This window comes from Aulonocara sp. 'chitande type north' Nkhata Bay, linkage group LG23, assembly GCF_057382095.1.
Source record: "Aulonocara sp. 'chitande type north' Nkhata Bay isolate Kocher_YH1m ecotype deep benthic linkage group LG23, A_spYH_male_GT1.1, whole genome shotgun sequence".
NCBI classification, from domain to species: Eukaryota; Metazoa; Chordata; class Actinopteri; order Cichliformes; family Cichlidae; genus Aulonocara; species Aulonocara sp. 'chitande type north' Nkhata Bay.
Window position 1 is genome coordinate 3,021,343 of NC_141365.1, and position 17,673 is coordinate 3,039,015.

At 43.5% G+C, this 17,673-nt stretch overlaps 3 protein-coding genes across 3 annotated transcripts; all 3 read right to left on the bottom strand.

The window, feature by feature from the left end:
* Nucleotides 1-2,034: 2,034 nt before the first annotated feature.
* On the bottom strand, nt 2,035-3,757 carry LOC147300858 (E3 SUMO-protein ligase ZBED1-like). The gene is made up of 2 exons (XM_086282218.1): nt 2,685-3,757; nt 2,035-2,413 (listed from the first exon to the last, which is right to left on the bottom strand). Exons 1-2 carry the CDS (start codon nt 3,755-3,757, stop codon nt 2,035-2,037), a joined length of 1,452 nt encoding a protein of 483 aa, XP_086138344.1.
* Nucleotides 3,758-5,405: 1,648 nt separating this feature from the next.
* Nucleotides 5,406-7,193, bottom strand: LOC147300859 (uncharacterized). Its single transcript, XM_086283138.1, has one exon. It carries the CDS (start codon nt 7,191-7,193, stop codon nt 5,406-5,408), a length of 1,788 nt encoding a protein of 595 aa, XP_086139264.1.
* A 3,118-nt stretch (nt 7,194-10,311) lies between these two features.
* Nucleotides 10,312-12,034, bottom strand: LOC147300860 (E3 SUMO-protein ligase ZBED1-like). The gene is made up of 2 exons (XM_086282219.1): nt 10,962-12,034; nt 10,312-10,690 (listed from the first exon to the last, which is right to left on the bottom strand). The coding sequence occupies exons 1-2, from the start codon at nt 12,032-12,034 to the stop codon at nt 10,312-10,314; spliced, it is 1,452 nt and encodes a 483-aa protein (XP_086138345.1).
* Between the last annotated feature and the right edge of the window lie 5,639 nt (nt 12,035-17,673).

The following is a 17,673-nucleotide window of genomic DNA, read 5'->3' on the forward strand; positions in this document are numbered from 1 at the left end:
CAGGGACTTTCTCAACATTGTAATTACAATTTCAAATAAAAGTAAAGCCACCAAAACGAGAGAAAATGTGGTATGGTATAAAGTTCCAGATAGAGGTAGGGTTTTAAGAAAATGTTTGGCCCAATTAATTTTGAAAGTGTTATTTAAAGTAGAAAAGTCTAAGACGTTAAGCCCACCTGATTCGTACTTATTCATCACAACAGTTTTTCTAATATAGTGCGTACGGTTTTTCCATATAAAATTAAAGAGCATACGGTCAATATCTTTACTACTTTTCTTATCCAGATGTAAGGAGAGAGCAGCATATGTTCATCGGGATATCCCTTCAGCTTTAGTAATTAACACTCTACCTTTCAAAGACAAGTCCCTTGTTCCAAGATGGCGCCGCCGCGTATGGATGCCCCGGTGCTTCAGTGCGTTACTTCTGTTTTGTTTTTGTGCATAACTTCTGTGTCTGGGCACTCCTCTGGATATTCTTACACTAGAGAAGAGCTTCTTAACTACAGGACTACAACACCTGTGGATTTACTTCCAATATTTGTCGCATCTGCGGCAGATTTACTGCAGACTCTGATCAGGAAAGTGAGACGCCGAAAGCGAGGAAAGCGAGCCGGCGCACTCGTGCGTCTGAGGAGACGCGGACTGCGAACTGCTCTTCCTGGGATCTTCCTTTCCAACGTACGCTCACTCAGGAATGAGATGGACGAGCTGGCCCTGATGAGAAGCATGAACAGAGACGTTGCCTCCTCCTGTGTCTTGTGTTTTACGGAGTCGTGGCTCTGTGAGGACATCCCGGACAGCGCGCTCAAGCTGGAGGGCTTTCATCTGCTGCGCGCGGACCGGCAGGCCTCTCTCTCTGGTAAGACCACAGGTGGACGTGTCTGCTTCTACATTAATAGTGGCTGGTGCACAGATGTAACAGTGATTGCTCAGCACTGCTCTTCCTCTCTGGAATACCTTTTTATTCACTGCAAACCGTTTTATTCTCCGCGGGAGTTTGCTTCATTCATCTTGGCCGCTGTTTACATCCCGCCAGATGCGGATGCGCAGGCAGCTCAGTGCGCACTCGCGGAGCAGATACTGCACATGGAGCGGACATTCCCGGACTCTCTCATCATTGCTCTTGGGGACTTTTACAACACCCCCCTCCTCACCCCACACAAAAGAGGATTTCACACCACCTCCTCCCACCACAACCCTTCATATTCATGAAGCAGATGCGAGGAAGCAGTTTAAGAGTCTGAATGCTCGGAAAGCTCCCGGCCCAGACGGTGTGTCTCGTCTACTGGACGCAGCCGGAGGGTTCACTTGGTTGTTTGCTCTCAATAGAAGCTGAGCGCGTCTCCGTGTCTGTGCTGGTAAACGATACTGAGTCCCAGTGCTCAGTAAACTGTACACCTGACCGTTATTCTCCCACTGAATCCGGTGTGTCCACGGTCCAACACGTGCTCAACACGATGGTGCTGACCGGTGCCCAAACACACCAGAACACCAAATAAGTAAAATAACACAAACACGAACTTCTCCATGGCTCGTCGGGATGGCAACTGCTCCAAAAGTGACACATGAAATAGGCTGACATTTGAGTTTGACACGGGAGGTGAGGGGGTGTTTTGAATATGCTTGACTCCGTCACGAGGTTGCGCACAGCATCACCGGCAAGGGGGCTTGGTTTGAGAGGTTTTTGGCATCTGTGATGTGATTTACAACCATCCACCCATGTACAGCAAGAAGCCGCACTCACAACCGTGGGCATCAGCAAGTTGGTGAAATTTAAACAAAACAAAACAGCATTCCATCTGAAACTCTCTTATTGTACCCAAAATACAAATTTTAGTGATTACATGTGGCTTCATTAATTATGTTCAAACGGATGAATACATAACGCAAGTAATAACTTTATGATCAGTCAGTGAATGAAGGAGCTCAAGAGTGCAAATATAGTTGCAATAAAGTGACAAATATGCCCTTTTATGTCAAACAAAGACCGAAATAAGTGGCATCAGTGTGAGGATGAGAATGAGCGATCCAACCTCACACTGCAGATATCAGGGCAAAGCACAGTGGGGGGGTTGCAGTCTTCTTGGCTGGACCTTCTTCTGCAGTGTGTGATCTTCTAGGAGAGTCTTCATGCAGCATGCCTGCCAGTGTGGTCCACACTGCTTCTCTGTCAGTCTTGGGCACACTGCGTAGGTCTTTAAAACGTGGGTCCAGTGCAGTTGCGATCTGGAGCCATGCATAGTTGGTATGTTCCTGGTGGGAAGCAAGGTCTTCCTTAAACTTCTCTTTAAACCTCACCACATATGCAGGGTCCTCATCAGTTACTTCCATGACACGGCGCAGGTGGCAGAAGGCTGGTAGAACTACAGAGCAGGAGACGTAGGCCTCTCCTCCCAGCAGTTCAGTCACATATCTGCAGTGGAATACACACACACACACACACACACACACACACACACACACACACACACACACACACACACACACACACACACACACAGAGAGAGAGAGAGAGATAAGACAGCAAATTTAAAAAAGCTTTTTAATACTAGGTAATATTAATAAAATATTTGATTTCATTTATTTTTTAAATAAGACATTTTCATAATAACAAAACTGATTTAAGATGTATGTTTGATACATTTAATCTAAACCTACAATTATGGTCACAATGACAGGCTCACCTGCAGGGCTCTAGAAGTGTCTCCAGTCTCTGGAGTTTGTCCCACTCTGGAGGCGTCAGGAGGACAAGTTTATGCTTTTGTTTATCCAGAGTCGCGGTTACTGCAGTTTGGTTGCGGATCAAGCGCTTCACCATCTCCAGCGTGGAGTTCCAGCGCGTAGGCACGTCCTGGGCCAACGGCTCCTGCTTGCGCCCCAGTGACACCTGCTCTGCGTTCAGCTCTGCTGTGTTTGCTGGGCTGTGCTTAAAATGGCCAACAATTTTGCGGCATTTGGCCAGCGCAGTGACAAAGCCACTGTCTGCGAGACTCACTGTGATGCATCTCTGTAGAATGTGCGCGGTACACGGCATGTGATTGAATGGCATGATGCGAGCCGCGGCGATCATATTGCGCGCACTGTCCGTGCCTACTGTTGTCACCTTCTCCTCAATTCTCCACCTGCGAGCAACAGTCTGGAACTGCTCTGCACAAGCCTCCGCAAAGTGCCGCTCTTCCGTTTTCATTATAGTCAGCGCAAAGGATGTCAGACCCCAGGCTTCAGTGATTAAATGCGCAGTAACTCCCAGGTAATTGTCATTACTCAATGATGTCCAGTGGTCTCCTGTCAGAGCCACGCATTCTGTGTGAACTAAAGCCTCTTCTTTTTTCTTTTTCTCCGTTTCATACAGTTCGTGGATTCGAATTGTTATTGTGCTTCTCGCTGGGGGCTTGTAGGACGCGTCCTGAGATGCAACCTTTAAAACATCCGCAAAGCCCTTGTCCTCCACAATGCTTAGCGGTCTGCAGTCCTTTGCTATCCATTTGGCTATATTGTCGGTCAGTTTGTCCAAAGAAGACTTACCGAGTGGCCTGCGTTCACTAAGAGTGGTCTGACGCAGGCCGGGTGAAGCTGCTGCCCCGACAAACGCGTGTTTGGCATTAAGGTGGTATTTTAAGGTCGAATTTGAACGGTGAAATTGAAACTCTTTACTACAGTGAGTGCAAATTACAACGCGTTTGTTTATTGTCCCATCTATGTTCTTCTTGTATTTAAATTCCCCATCCAGAAGGCCATCCGCTTCCTGCTTCTCCATTTTCAGTGGCGCGGTAAACAAATCAAGTGGAATTATGGGAGCGACTTATCTGCGTGTTGCGCTAAATAGTTAAATATTCTAACGTAATTAATTCCAAAATTTAATTATCGCAATTAACGCGTTAATTTCGACAGCTATAAATATAATATAATATAATATAATATAATATATCATGTTGCTATTTAATGTTTTTTGTTCGTGTTGCAGCTGCTCTGTGAGCCAAGCTTTCGTTGTCTAAATTCAATGGCAATATATCTCTGCACCACACGATGGCGATAGATTCTCACAGACAGTCTGTGCTCTGCTTCCGCCACCAGTCATCTTTAAATCTTTTTTTTAATTCAATGAAACCTTTATTTAACTGTCCATCTCGCGGCATTACTTAAAAAAAAAATCATATTTAAATACAAAGAAGATTAAATACATGAACGACAGTAAATTGATAAAATAAGAGCAAATAAATATATTTACAAATGATAGCAACATCAATGGAATAAAAGCATGAACAGCAGCAGAAGGAGAAAGAGGCCTGTATCTACATTATTACTCTGGCAGCTCTCAGTCTCCATACAGACAGGACACGTTGCAGCGTAATTGCAGACAGGTGCGTGGGCCTGAGCTCCGCCCAGGCAGAATGACGAGTGGAAGAAAGCAGCAACACAATAAACATATGTAGCCTTGCGGAGCCGGCCGGGCAGACACCGAGACAGAGTGCAACGATTTTATACGTGACAACACACACAAAAAAACACACACAACAAAAATCAGAATGTGTTTGTGATTTGGATTTTTATTTAAAGGTGAAACCTTTTTTCTTTTCTTGTTTTGCCAGATTAGACATTTTGATTCATTTCATTTAGTTTTTTTGTTTTACTTTGATGCTATAATAGATGTTTTTAAAATGTAGTCATATTTAATACTATATTGCAGGGGTGCCCAATCCCGGTCCTCGAGAGCTACCGTCCTGCAGCTTTTAGATGCATCCCTACTCCAACACAGCTGAATCAAATGGTTTGATTACCTCTTCAGCATGCCATCGTGTTTGGCAAAGGCCTGATAACAAGCCATTCATTTGATTCAGCTGTGTTGGAGTAGGGATGCATCTAAAAGCTGCAGGATAGTAGCTCTCGAGGACTGGGATTGGGCAGCCCTGCTATATTGCATCATGGCAAAACAACAGTCTCCTCAAGCTGCTTTATACTGTAAGGTAAAAACACTACAGTAAAAGCCAGAAAACCCCAACAATCCAATGATCCCCTTTGAGCAAGCACTGGGCGACAGTGGGGAGGAAAAACTCCCTTTAGGAAGAAACCTCCGGCAGAACCAGGCTCAAGAAGGGGCGGCCATCTGCTGCGACCGGTTGGGGGTGGGTGGGCAATCTCAGTCCACGAGGGCCGGTGTCCCTGCAGGTTTTAGATGTGTCCTCGAACCAACACAGCTGATTTAAACGGCTAAATTAGCTCCTCAACATGTCCTGAAGTTCTCCAGAGGCCTGGTAACGAACTAATCATGTGATTCAGGTGTGTTGAGCCAAGGTGAGATCTAAAACCTGCAGGGACACCGGCCCTCGTGGACTGAGAATGCCCACCCATGATATAGGGAGACAAGATGAAGTATACTTCTAATGGCCTATTTTAGCAGTTAATTTTTAACAATCAACTGGTGGTAATCCATCATCAGAATTGAGGAAAGGTGGTGTTGATGGAGACTCTACAGGAGGATTCACTGGGGAAGCCATACCTGCACTTCTGCCAGGGTGTCTTGGACGTACCTGAATAAATGTAGTTTTCCCTGGAAGTGGACGAGGATTAATCTGAGACGGAGTCTCCTCAGAACATCTCCCCATCATGCTTCTATGGTCCAACGATGCCAGCTTTTGTCCTTTCTGTTTTTCTAATTTAAGCTGGAGTTGAGCGTCTTTCACTCTAGATTTTAGATGACCTATCTCTTTTTCTTCATTGGCAGCCTTTTGGATAATCTGGTTCACTGGTCCAATGAGCTCCTCTCTTTGTCGGAATAAAGCGTACTCGGAAGACTTTACCATGTCATTGTACTGCTTTTTAAATGATTCCAGCTCCCGTGTTTTAGCTAGTAAAGCTGCATCTAGATCCTTGCATCTGATACGTAGACAGTTCAGCTGTTTTTCAAGAAACTCCGTTGTTCCAACAAAGGGGGTGCCTTCCACTCCGTCTACGTATTTCTTTTTCAAGTAGTGGAACATATCCCTAAATTCCACCTTTTCTTTTCCTCTCAAGTGACCTTCATGTGGAAATGCCTTTTCAAAGGACAAAACGCACTGGCACAATTCCTCTTGGAAGTAGCGCTCTTTCTTCTCCAGCCAATTCACTTTGGATATAAATCTTTCCCGTTGCTTTTTTGTGGAGCGCAGTTTCTCTTCCAGCGCCACCTTTTCAGCCAGTGCCTGATTGTGTGCCGCTTTTACTTTGTGCCGGTCCACTGCTGTCTTTCTGTGGTTTTCCTGCTCTGTGCTTAGGGCCTTTTTGACGTCTTCAATTTTCTTTTTCAAAGAATCAACTTCGTCTTCAAGCATAGCCTTCATTTTCTTTTCCAAGGCCAGAGCTCTAATATTACTCTGGCATTTCTGCTTGATCGCCATATTCTGGGCCTTTTGGTCGTCTATCACTTTGCCCATTTGACCTTTCTCCTCTGTTAATTCTTTCATGTTTTTAACCATAAATTCATTTTCGTCTTGTAACTGTGTATTATGCCACAAAACACCGTCAATCCAACACTGCGAGGATTGACGTTCTTCCTCGCGTTCCTTAACCGCATTGACGGTCACACCTCTACTATTTTTTACTGCCGTCTGCAGCTTTTCTATTTTGGAGTCATACATGTTGATCACCTCTTCTAACTTCCTGTCTGCAGCATTTGCTTTGTTTTCCAGTTTTTTAGTATTTTCCTGGTAAAACTGCTGCATCTTATTTTTTTCCTCTTTGTGGCGTTTCAATAATAATTCAACAACTTGGCTGTTGTGAAATTGCTGACGTGCCACCTTTTCTTTCTCTGTTTCCAGCAGTCCTTGCAGGACTTGGACTTCGTCCTCGTGTTTTTCTTTAAGCTCAGCCAGAGTTTTCTCCGTCTCTGCGCGGAACTTTACCAGAGCTTCGTGGTCATCTTTTATCGAGTCCAACCTGTCTGCGATGTTTGTCCTGTCATCCAAGACCGAACCCAGCAGCTTATTATTCTGCAAAAGTTCATTGTTTTCTTTTGTTAGATCCTCGATCCGTTTCTTATTGACTGTATGCAGGTTTTTGAAGTAGTCAAGCTCAGTTTTGAGCTTTTCAACCTCGTCGATCATTGGCTGCAGTCTTTGCTCGAACTGTCTGGCATATGTTTCTTTTTCTTTTTCACTTTTTTTAACCATTGTTTTCGAGAAATTAACATTTCTGTCTTTGTTAGCTTTCGAACTCATTTCTGCTTTTTTATGTGCTGTATCACTCCAACAAAACGATAGCTTAATGAATTCCCTTTGACAGCTGTCCTCTATTTATAGACTTGAACATCAAAGGATGAAAGGACTGTCACTATGACATCACCACGTTCTGTGACGTAACAGGGCTTTGGAGCGTGATGTCACGGGGGTGGGCGTGGAAAGGATTTTGGGGGTCTAAACAAAGCGTGTCTTTTTTTTAAAACTTTATTTAACAAACAATGAGTATACAACATACGAACAGATGAAGTATACAACAGAACATGAACACAAAAAGCCAAGGGTGAAAGAAAAAGGTAACAATTATAAGAATACACGCAAAAATTCACATACATATATTGTTGTGAGAGCCTTTTTGTTGGTGCAGTCTGATATTGATTGTATGTGCATGTGCACATCCTTAAAATAATGACAGAAATATGGTGTTTTGTTAGTAAACTTACATTTATGGATAAAAAATTTAGCTAAAAGTATTAAGAAATTTATCATAAAAAACATTTCTCATACTTCTTGGGGAACTTAAAGAAACAGAATAAAACATTTTCCCATCGTAAAGAAAACTCCCTTAAAATATGGACAATAACAAAGCTGCTAAATTCCTTCCAGAATCTCTGTGTAAAAGAACAGTACCAAAAAAGATGTGTCACCGTTTCTGGATGATCCCCACAGAAAGTACAATTAGTATTTATGTCCCTTTTAAATTTGACCATGTAGTGACTGGCTGGATAACATGTATGTCGAATTTTAAAAGAGACTTCTTTCACCTTATTTACAATCAAATATTTATGGGGGACCATCCAGACTGTCTTCCGCTTGATATCTGGAACACTGATTGGAAAATTATATAGTGCAATAAAGTCGTTGTAAGTAAGTAGTTGTCCCTCTTTACTAACCAGCTGAGCCACCAATAGGATCCCATTTTGGAGCCAAGTTTCCAGGAAAAGTGATTTATTTTTCTATAAAATATCTCTGTTGTTCCAGATAAGGTATTTGTGAGGTGAGAAGTTGTGTTTATAAATGAGGGTCCACGCTAAGAGGACCTGCTTATGGAAGGATGAAAGCTTTACAGGGACTTTCTCAACATTGTAATTACAATTTCAAATAAAAGTAAAGCCACCAAAACGAGAGAAAATGTGGTATGGTATAAAGTTCCAGATAGAGGTAGGGTTTTAAGAAAATGTTTGGCCCAATTAATTTTGAAAGTGTTATTTAAAGTAGAAAAGTCTAAGACGTTAAGCCCACCTGATTCGTACTTATTCATCACAACAGTTTTTCTAATATAGTGCGTACGGTTTTTCCATATAAAATTAAAGAGCATACGGTCAATATCTTTACTACTTTTCTTATCCAGATGTAAGGAGAGAGCAGCATATGTTCATCGGGATATCCCTTCAGCTTTAGTAATTAACACTCTACCTTTCAAAGACAAGTCCCTTGTTCCAAGATGGCGCCGCCGCGTATGGATGCCCCGGTGCTTCAGTGCGTTACTTCTGTTTTGTTTTTGTGCATAACTTCTGTGTCTGGGCACTCCTCTGGATATTCTTACACTAGAGAAGAGCTTCTTAACTACAGGACTACAACACCTGTGGATTTACTTCCAATATTTGTCGCATCTGCGGCAGATTTACTGCAGACTCTGATCAGGAAAGTGAGACGCCGAAAGCGAGGAAAGCGAGCCGGCGCACTCGTGCGTCTGAGGAGACGCGGACTGCGAACTGCTCTTCCTGGGATCTTCCTTTCCAACGTACGCTCACTCAGGAATGAGATGGACGAGCTGGCCCTGATGAGAAGCATGAACAGAGACGTTGCCTCCTCCTGTGTCTTGTGTTTTACGGAGTCGTGGCTCTGTGAGGACATCCCGGACAGCGCGCTCAAGCTGGAGGGCTTTCATCTGCTGCGCGCGGACCGGCAGGCCTCTCTCTCTGGTAAGACCACAGGTGGACGTGTCTGCTTCTACATTAATAGTGGCTGGTGCACAGATGTAACAGTGATTGCTCAGCACTGCTCTTCCTCTCTGGAATACCTTTTTATTCACTGCAAACCGTTTTATTCTCCGCGGGAGTTTGCTTCATTCATCTTGGCCGCTGTTTACATCCCGCCAGATGCGGATGCGCAGGCAGCTCAGTGCGCACTCGCGGAGCAGATACTGCACATGGAGCGGACATTCCCGGACTCTCTCATCATTGCTCTTGGGGACTTTTACAACACCCCCCTCCTCACCCCACACAAAAGAGGATTTCACACCACCTCCTCCCACCACAACCCTTCATATTCATGAAGCAGATGCGAGGAAGCAGTTTAAGAGTCTGAATGCTCGGAAAGCTCCCGGCCCAGACGGTGTGTCTCGTCTACTGGACGCAGCCGGAGGGTTCACTTGGTTGTTTGCTCTCAATAGAAGCTGAGCGCGTCTCCGTGTCTGTGCTGGTAAACGATACTGAGTCCCAGTGCTCAGTAAACTGTACACCTGACCGTTATTCTCCCACTGAATCCGGTGTGTCCACGGTCCAACACGTGCTCAACACGATGGTGCTGACCGGTGCCCAAACACACCAGAACACCAAATAAGTAAAATAACACAAACACGAACTTCTCCATGGCTCGTCGGGATGGCAACTGCTCCAAAAGTGACACATGAAATAGGCTGACATTTGAGTTTGACACGGGAGGTGAGGGGGTGTTTTGAATATGCTTGACTCCGTCACGAGGTTGCGCACAGCATCACCGGCAAGGGGGCTTGGTTTGAGAGGTTTTTGGCATCTGTGATGTGATTTACAACCATCCACCCATGTACAGCAAGAAGCCGCACTCACAACCGTGGGCATCAGCAAGTTGGTGAAATTTAAACAAAACAAAACAGCATTCCATCTGAAACTCTCTTATTGTACCCAAAATACAAATTTTAGTGATTACATGTGGCTTCATTAATTATGTTCAAACGGATGAATACATAACGCAAGTAATAACTTTATGATCAGTCAGTGAATGAAGGAGCTCAAGAGTGCAAATATAGTTGCAATAAAGTGACAAATATGCCCTTTTATGTCAAACAAAGACCGAAATAAGTGGCATCAGTGTGAGGATGAGAATGAGCGATCCAACCTCACACTGCAGATATCAGGGCAAAGCACAGTGGGGGGGTTGCAGTCTTCTTGGCTGGACCTTCTTCTGCAGTGTGTGATCTTCTAGGAGAGTCTTCATGCAGCATGCCTGCCAGTGTGGTCCACACTGCTTCTCTGTCAGTCTTGGGCACACTGCGTAGGTCTTTAAAACGTGGGTCCAGTGCAGTTGCGATCTGGAGCCATGCATAGTTGGTATGTTCCTGGCGGGAAGCAAGGTCTTCCTTAAACTTCTCTTTAAACCTCACCACATATGCAGGGTCCTCATCAGTTACTTCCATGACACGGCGCAGGTGGCAGAAGGCTGGTAGAACTACAGAGCAGGAGACGTAGGCCTCTCCTCCCAGCAGTTCAGTCACATATCTGCAGTGGAATACACACACACACACACACACACACACACACACACACACACACACACACACACACACACACACACACACACACACACAGAGAGAGAGAGAGATAAGACAGCAAATTAAAAAAAGCTTTTTAATACTAGGTAATATTAATAAAATATTTGATTTCATTTATTTTTTAAATAAGACATTTTCATAATAACAAAACTGATTTAAGATGTATGTTTGATACATTTAATCTAAACCTACAATTATGGTCACAATGACAGGCTCACCTGCAGGGCTCTAGAAGTGTCTCCAGTCTCTGGAGTTTGTCCCACTCTGGAGGCGTCAGGAGGACAAGTTTATGCTTTTGTTTATCCAGAGTCGCGGTTACTGCAGTTTGGTTGCGGATCAAGCGCTTCACCATCTCCAGCGTGGAGTTCCAGCGCGTAGGCACGTCCTGGGCCAACGGCTCCTGCTTGCGCCCCAGTGACACCTGCTCTGCGTTCAGCTCTGCTGTGTTTGCTGGGCTGTGCTTAAAATGGCCAACAATTTTGCGGCATTTGGCCAGCGCAGTGACAAAGCCACTGTCTGCGAGACTCACTGTGATGCATCTCTGTAGAATGTGCGCGGTACACGGCATGTGATTGAATGGCATGATGCGAGCCGCGGCGATCATATTGCGCGCACTGTCCGTGCCTACTGTTGTCACCTTCTCCTCAATTCTCCACCTGCGAGCAACAGTCTGGAACTGCTCTGCACAAGCCTCCGCAAAGTGCCGCTCTTCCGTTTTCATTATAGTCAGCGCAAAGGATGTCAGACCCCAGGCTTCAGTGATTAAATGCGCAGTAACTCCCAGGTAATTGTCATTACTCAATGATGTCCAGTGGTCTCCTGTCAGAGCCACGCATTCTGTGTGAACTAAAGCCTCTTCTTTTTTCTTTTTCTCCGTTTCATACAGTTCGTGGATTCGAATTGTTATTGTGCTTCTCGCTGGGGGCTTGTAGGACGCGTCCTGAGATGCAACCTTTAAAACATCCGCAAAGCCCTTGTCCTCCACAATGCTTAGCGGTCTGCAGTCCTTTGCTATCCATTTGGCTATATTGTCGGTCAGTTTGTCCAAAGAAGACTTACCGAGTGGCCTGCGTTCACTAAGAGTGGTCTGACGCAGGCCGGGTGAAGCTGCTGCCCCGACAAACGCGTGTTTGGCATTAAGGTGGTATTTTAAGGTCGAATTTGAACGGTGAAATTGAAACTCTTTACTACAGTGAGTGCAAATTACAACGCGTTTGTTTATTGTCCCATCTATGTTCTTCTTGTATTTAAATTCCCCATCCAGAAGGCCATCCGCTTCCTGCTTCTCCATTTTCAGTGGCGCGGTAAACAAATCAAGTGGAATTATGGGAGCGACTTATCTGCGTGTTGCGCTAAATAGTTAAATATTCTAACGTAATTAATTCCAAAATTTAATTATCGCAATTAACGCGTTAATTTCGACAGCTTATATAATATAATATAATATAATATAATATAATATAATATAATATAATATAATATAATATAATATAATATAATATATCATGTTGCTATTTAATGTTTTTTGTTCGTGTTGCAGCTGCTCTGTGAGCCAAGCTTTCGTTGTCTAAATTCAATGGCAATATATCTCTGCACCACACGATGGCGATAGATTCTCACAGACAGTCTGTGCTCTGCTTCCGCCACCAGTCATCTTTAAATCTTTTTTTTAATTCAATGAAACCTTTATTTAACTGTCCATCTCGCGGCATTACTTAAAAAAAATCATATTTAAATACAAAGAAGATTAAATACATGAACGACAGTAAATTGATAAAATAAGAGCAAATAAATATATTTACAAATGATAGCAACATCAATGGAATAAAAGCATGAACAGCAGCAGAAGGAGAAAGAGGCCTGTATCTACATTATTACTCTGGCAGCTCTCAGTCTCCATACAGACAGGACACGTTGCAGCGTAATTGCAGACAGGTGCGTGGGCCTGAGCTCCGCCCAGGCAGAATGACGAGTGGAAGAAAGCAGCAACACAATAAACATATGTAGCCTTGCGGAGCCGGCCGGGCAGACACCGAGACAGAGTGCAACGATTTTATACGTGACAACACACACAAAAAAACACACACAACAAAAATCAGAATGTGTTTGTGATTTGGATTTTTATTTAAAGGTGAAACCTTTTTTCTTTTCTTGTTTTGCCAGATTAGACTTTTGATTCATTTCATTTAGTTTTTTTGTTTTACTTTGATGCTATAATAGATGTTTTTAAAATGTAGTCATATTTAATACTATATTGCAGGGGTGCCCAATCCCGGTCCTCGAGAGCTACCGTCCTGCAGCTTTTAGATGCATCCCTACTCCAACACAGCTGAATCAAATGGTTTGATTACCTCTTCAGCATGCCATCGTGTTTGGCAAAGGCCTGATAACAAGCCATTCATTTGATTCAGCTGTGTTGGAGTAGGGATGCATCTAAAAGCTGCAGGATAGTAGCTCTCGAGGACTGGGATTGGGCAGCCCTGCTATATTGCATCATGGCAAAACAACAGTCTCCTCAAGCTGCTTTATACTGTAAGGTAAAAACACTACAGTAAAAGCCAGAAAACCCCAACAATCCAATGATCCCCTTTGAGCAAGCACTGGGCGACAGTGGGGAGGAAAAACTCCCTTTAGGAAGAAACCTCCGGCAGAACCAGGCTCAAGAAGGGGCGGCCATCTGCTGCGACCGGTTGGGGGTGGGTGGGCAATCTCAGTCCACGAGGGCCGGTGTCCCTGCAGGTTTTAGATGTGTCCTCGAACCAACACAGCTGATTTAAACGGCTAAATTAGCTCCTCAACATGTCCTGAAGTTCTCCAGAGGCCTGGTAACGAACTAATCATGTGATTCAGGTGTGTTGAGCCAAGGTGAGATCTAAAACCTGCAGGGACACCGGCCCTCGTGGACTGAGAATGCCCACCCATGATATAGGGAGACAAGATGAAGTATACTTCTAATGGCCTATTTTAGCAGTTAATTTTTAACAATCAACTGGTGGTAATCCATCATCAGAATTGAGGAAAGGTGGTGTTGATGGAGACTCTACAGGAGGATTCACTGGGGAAGCCATACCTGCACTTCTGCCAGGGTGTCTTGGACGTACCTGAATAAATGTAGTTTTCCCTGGAAGTGGACGAGGATTAATCTGAGACGGAGTCTCCTCAGAACATCTCCCCATCATGCTTCTATGGTCCAACGATGCCAGCTTTTGTCCTTTCTGTTTTTCTAATTTAAGCTGGAGTTGAGCGTCTTTCACTCTAGATTTTAGATGACCTATCTCTTTTTCTTCATTGGCAGCCTTTTGGATAATCTGGTTCACTGGTCCAATGAGCTCCTCTCTTTGTCGGAATAAAGCGTACTCGGAAGACTTTACCATGTCATTGTACTGCTTTTTAAATGATTCCAGCTCCCGTGTTTTAGCTAGTAAAGCTGCATCTAGATCCTTGCATCTGATACGTAGACAGTTCAGCTGTTTTTCAAGAAACTCCGTTGTTCCAACAAAGGGGGTGCCTTCCACTCCGTCTACGTATTTATTTTTCAAGTAGTGGAACATATCCCTAAATTCCACCTTTTCTTTTCCTCTCAAGTGACCTTCATGTGGAAATGCCTTTTCAAAGGACAAAACGCACTGGCACAATTCCTCTTGGAAGTAGCGCTCTTTCTTCTCCAGCCAATTCACTTTGGATATAAATCTTTCCCGTTGCTTTTTTGTGGAGCGCAGTTTCTCTTCCAGCGCCACCTTTTCAGCCAGTGCCTGATTGTGTGCCGCTTTTACTTTGTGCCGGTCCACTGCTGTCTTTCTGTGGTTTTCCTGCTCTGTGCTTAGGGCCTTTTTGACGTCTTCAATTTTCTTTTTCAAAGAATCAACTTCGTCTTCAAGCATAGCCTTCATTTTCTTTTCCAAGGCCAGAGCTCTAATATTACTCTGGCATTTCTGCTTGATCGCCATATTCTGGGCCTTTTGGTCGTCTATCACTTTGCCCATTTGACCTTTCTCCTCTGTTAATTCTTTCATGTTTTTAACCATAAATTCATTTTCGTCTTGTAACTGTGTATTATGCCACAAAACACCGTCAATCCAACACTGCGAGGATTGACGTTCTTCCTCGCGTTCCTTAACCGCATTGACGGTCACACCTCTACTATTTTTTACTGCCGTCTGCAGCTTTTCTATTTTGGAGTCATACATGTTGATCACCTCTTCTAACTTCCTGTCTGCAGCATTTGCTTTGTTTTCCAGTTTTTTAGTATTTTCCTGGTAAAACTGCTGCATCTTATTTTTTTCCTCTTTGTGGCGTTTCAATAATAATTCAACAACTTGGCTGTTGTGAAATTGCTGACGTGCCACCTTTTCTTTCTCTGTTTCCAGCAGTCCTTGCAGGACTTGGACTTCGTCCTCGTGTTTTTCTTTAAGCTCAGCCAGAGTTTTCTCCGTCTCTGCGCGGAACTTTACCAGAGCTTCGTGGTCATCTTTTATCGAGTCCAACCTGTCTGCGATGTTTGTCCTGTCATCCAAGACCGAACCCAGCAGCTTATTATTCTGCAAAAGTTCATTGTTTTCTTTTGTTAGATCCTCGATCCGTTTCTTATTGACTGTATGCAGGTTTTTGAAGTAGTCAAGCTCAGTTTTGAGCTTTTCAACCTCGTCGATCATTGGCTGCAGTCTTTGCTCGAACTGTCTGGCATATGTTTCTTTTTCTTTTTCACTTTTTTTAACCATTGTTTTCGAGAAATTAACATTTCTGTCTTTGTTAGCTTTCGAACTCATTTCTGCTTTTTTATGTGCTGTATCACTCCAACAAAACGATAGCTTAATGAATTCCCTTTGACAGCTGTCCTCTATTTATAGACTTGAACATCAAAGGATGAAAGGACTGTCACTATGACATCACCACGTTCTGTGACGTAACAGGGCTTTGGAGCGTGATGTCACGGGGGTGGGCGTGGAAAGGATTTTGGGGGTCTAAACAAAGCGTGTCTTTTTTTTAAAACTTTATTTAACAAACAATGAGTATACAACATACGAACAGATGAAGTATACAACAGAACATGAACACAAAAAGCCAAGGGTGAAAGAAAAAGGTAACAATTATAAGAATACACGCAAAAATTCACATACATATATTGTTGTGAGAGCCTTTTTGTTGGTGCAGTCTGATATTGATTGTATGTGCATGTGCACATCCTTAAAATAATGACAGAAATATGGTGTTTTGTTAGTAAACTTACATTTATGGATAAAAAATTTAGCTAAAAGTATTAAGAAATTTATCATAAAAAACATTTCTCATACTTCTTGGGGAACTTAAAGAAACAGAATAAAACATTTTCCCATCGTAAAGAAAACTCCCTTAAAATATGGACAATAACAAAGCTGCTAAATTCCTTCCAGAATCTCTGTGTAAAAGAACAGTACCAAAAAAGATGTGTCACCGTTTCTGGATGATCCCCACAGAAAGTACAATTAGTATTTATGTCCCTTTTAAATTTGACCATGTAGTGACTGGCTGGATAACATGTATGTCGAATTTTAAAAGAGACTTCTTTCACCTTATTTACAATCAAATATTTATGGGGGACCATCCAGACTGTCTTCCGCTTGATATCTGGAACACTGATTGGAAAATTATATAGTGCAATAAAGTCGTTGTAAGTAAGTAGTTGTCCCTCTTTACTAACCAGCTGAGCCACCAATAGGATCCCATTTTGGAGCCAAGTTTCCAGGAAAAGTGATTTATTTTTCTATAAAATATCTCTGTTGTTCCAGATAAGGTATTTGTGAGGTGAGAAGTTGTGTTTATAAATGAGGGTCCACGCTAAGAGGACCTGCTTATGGAAGGATGAAAGCTTTACAGGGACTTTCTCAACATTGTAATTACAATTTCAAATAAAAGTAAAGCCACCAAAACGAGAGAAAATGTGGTATGGTATAAAGTTCCAGATAGAGGTAGGGTTTTAAGAAAATGTTTGGCCCAATTAATTTTGAAAGTGTTATTTAAAGTAGAAAAGTCTAAGACGTTAAGCCCACCTGATTCGTACTTATTCATCACAACAGTTTTTCTAATATAGTGCGTACGGTTTTTCCATATAAAATTAAAGAGCATACGGTCAATATCTTTACTACTTTTCTTATCCAGATGTAAGGAGAGAGCAGCATATGTTCATCGGGATATCCCTTCAGCTTTAGTAATTAACACTCTACCTTTCAAAGACAAGTCCCTTGTTCCAAGATGGCGCCGCCGCGTATGGATGCCCCGGTGCTTCAGTGCGTTACTTCTGTTTTGTTTTTGTGCATAACTTCTGTGTCTGGGCACTCCTCTGGATATTCTTACACTAGAGAAGAGCTTCTTAACTACAGGACTACAACACCTGTGGATTTACTTCCAATATTTGTCGCATCTGCGGCAGATTTACTGCAGACTCTGATCAGGAAAGTGAGACGCCGAAAGCGAGGAAAGCGAGCCGGCGCACTCGTGCGTCTGAGGAGACGCGGACTGCGAACTGCTCTTCCTGGGATCTTCCTTTCCAACGTACGCTCACTCAGGAATGAGATGGACGAGCTGGCCCTGATGAGAAGCATGAACAGAGACGTTGCCTCCTCCTGTGTCTTGTGTTTTACGGAGTCGTGGCTCTGTGAGGACATCCCGGACAGCGCGCTCAAGCTGGAGGGCTTTCATCTGCTGCGCGCGGACCGGCAGGCCTCTCTCTCTGGTAAGACCACAGGTGGACGTGTCTGCTTCTACATTAATAGTGGCTGGTGCACAGATGTAACAGTGATTGCTCAGCACTGCTCTTCCTCTCTGGAATACCTTTTTATTCACTGCAAACCGTTTTATTCTCCGCGGGAGTTTGCTTCATTCATCTTGGCCGCTGTTTACATCCCGCCAGATGCGGATGCGCAGGCAGCTCAGTGCGCACTCGCGGAGCAGATA

Bases quoted from the DNA above. Each gene is read 5' to 3' on its own strand.
- LOC147300858 (XM_086282218.1), bottom strand. From the start codon at position 3,757: ATGGAGAAGCAGGAAGCGGATGGCCTTCTGGATGGGGAATTTAAATAC. The intron at 2,414-2,684 runs GTGAGCCTGTCA...ATTCCACTGCAG, and splicing joins ACACTTCTAGAGCCCTGCAG to ATATGTGACTGAACTGCTGG.
- LOC147300859 (XM_086283138.1), bottom strand. From the start codon at position 7,193: ATGAGTTCGAAAGCTAACAAAGACAGAAATGTTAATTTCTCGAAAACA.
- LOC147300860 (XM_086282219.1), bottom strand. From the start codon at position 12,034: ATGGAGAAGCAGGAAGCGGATGGCCTTCTGGATGGGGAATTTAAATAC. The intron at 10,691-10,961 runs GTGAGCCTGTCA...ATTCCACTGCAG, and splicing joins ACACTTCTAGAGCCCTGCAG to ATATGTGACTGAACTGCTGG.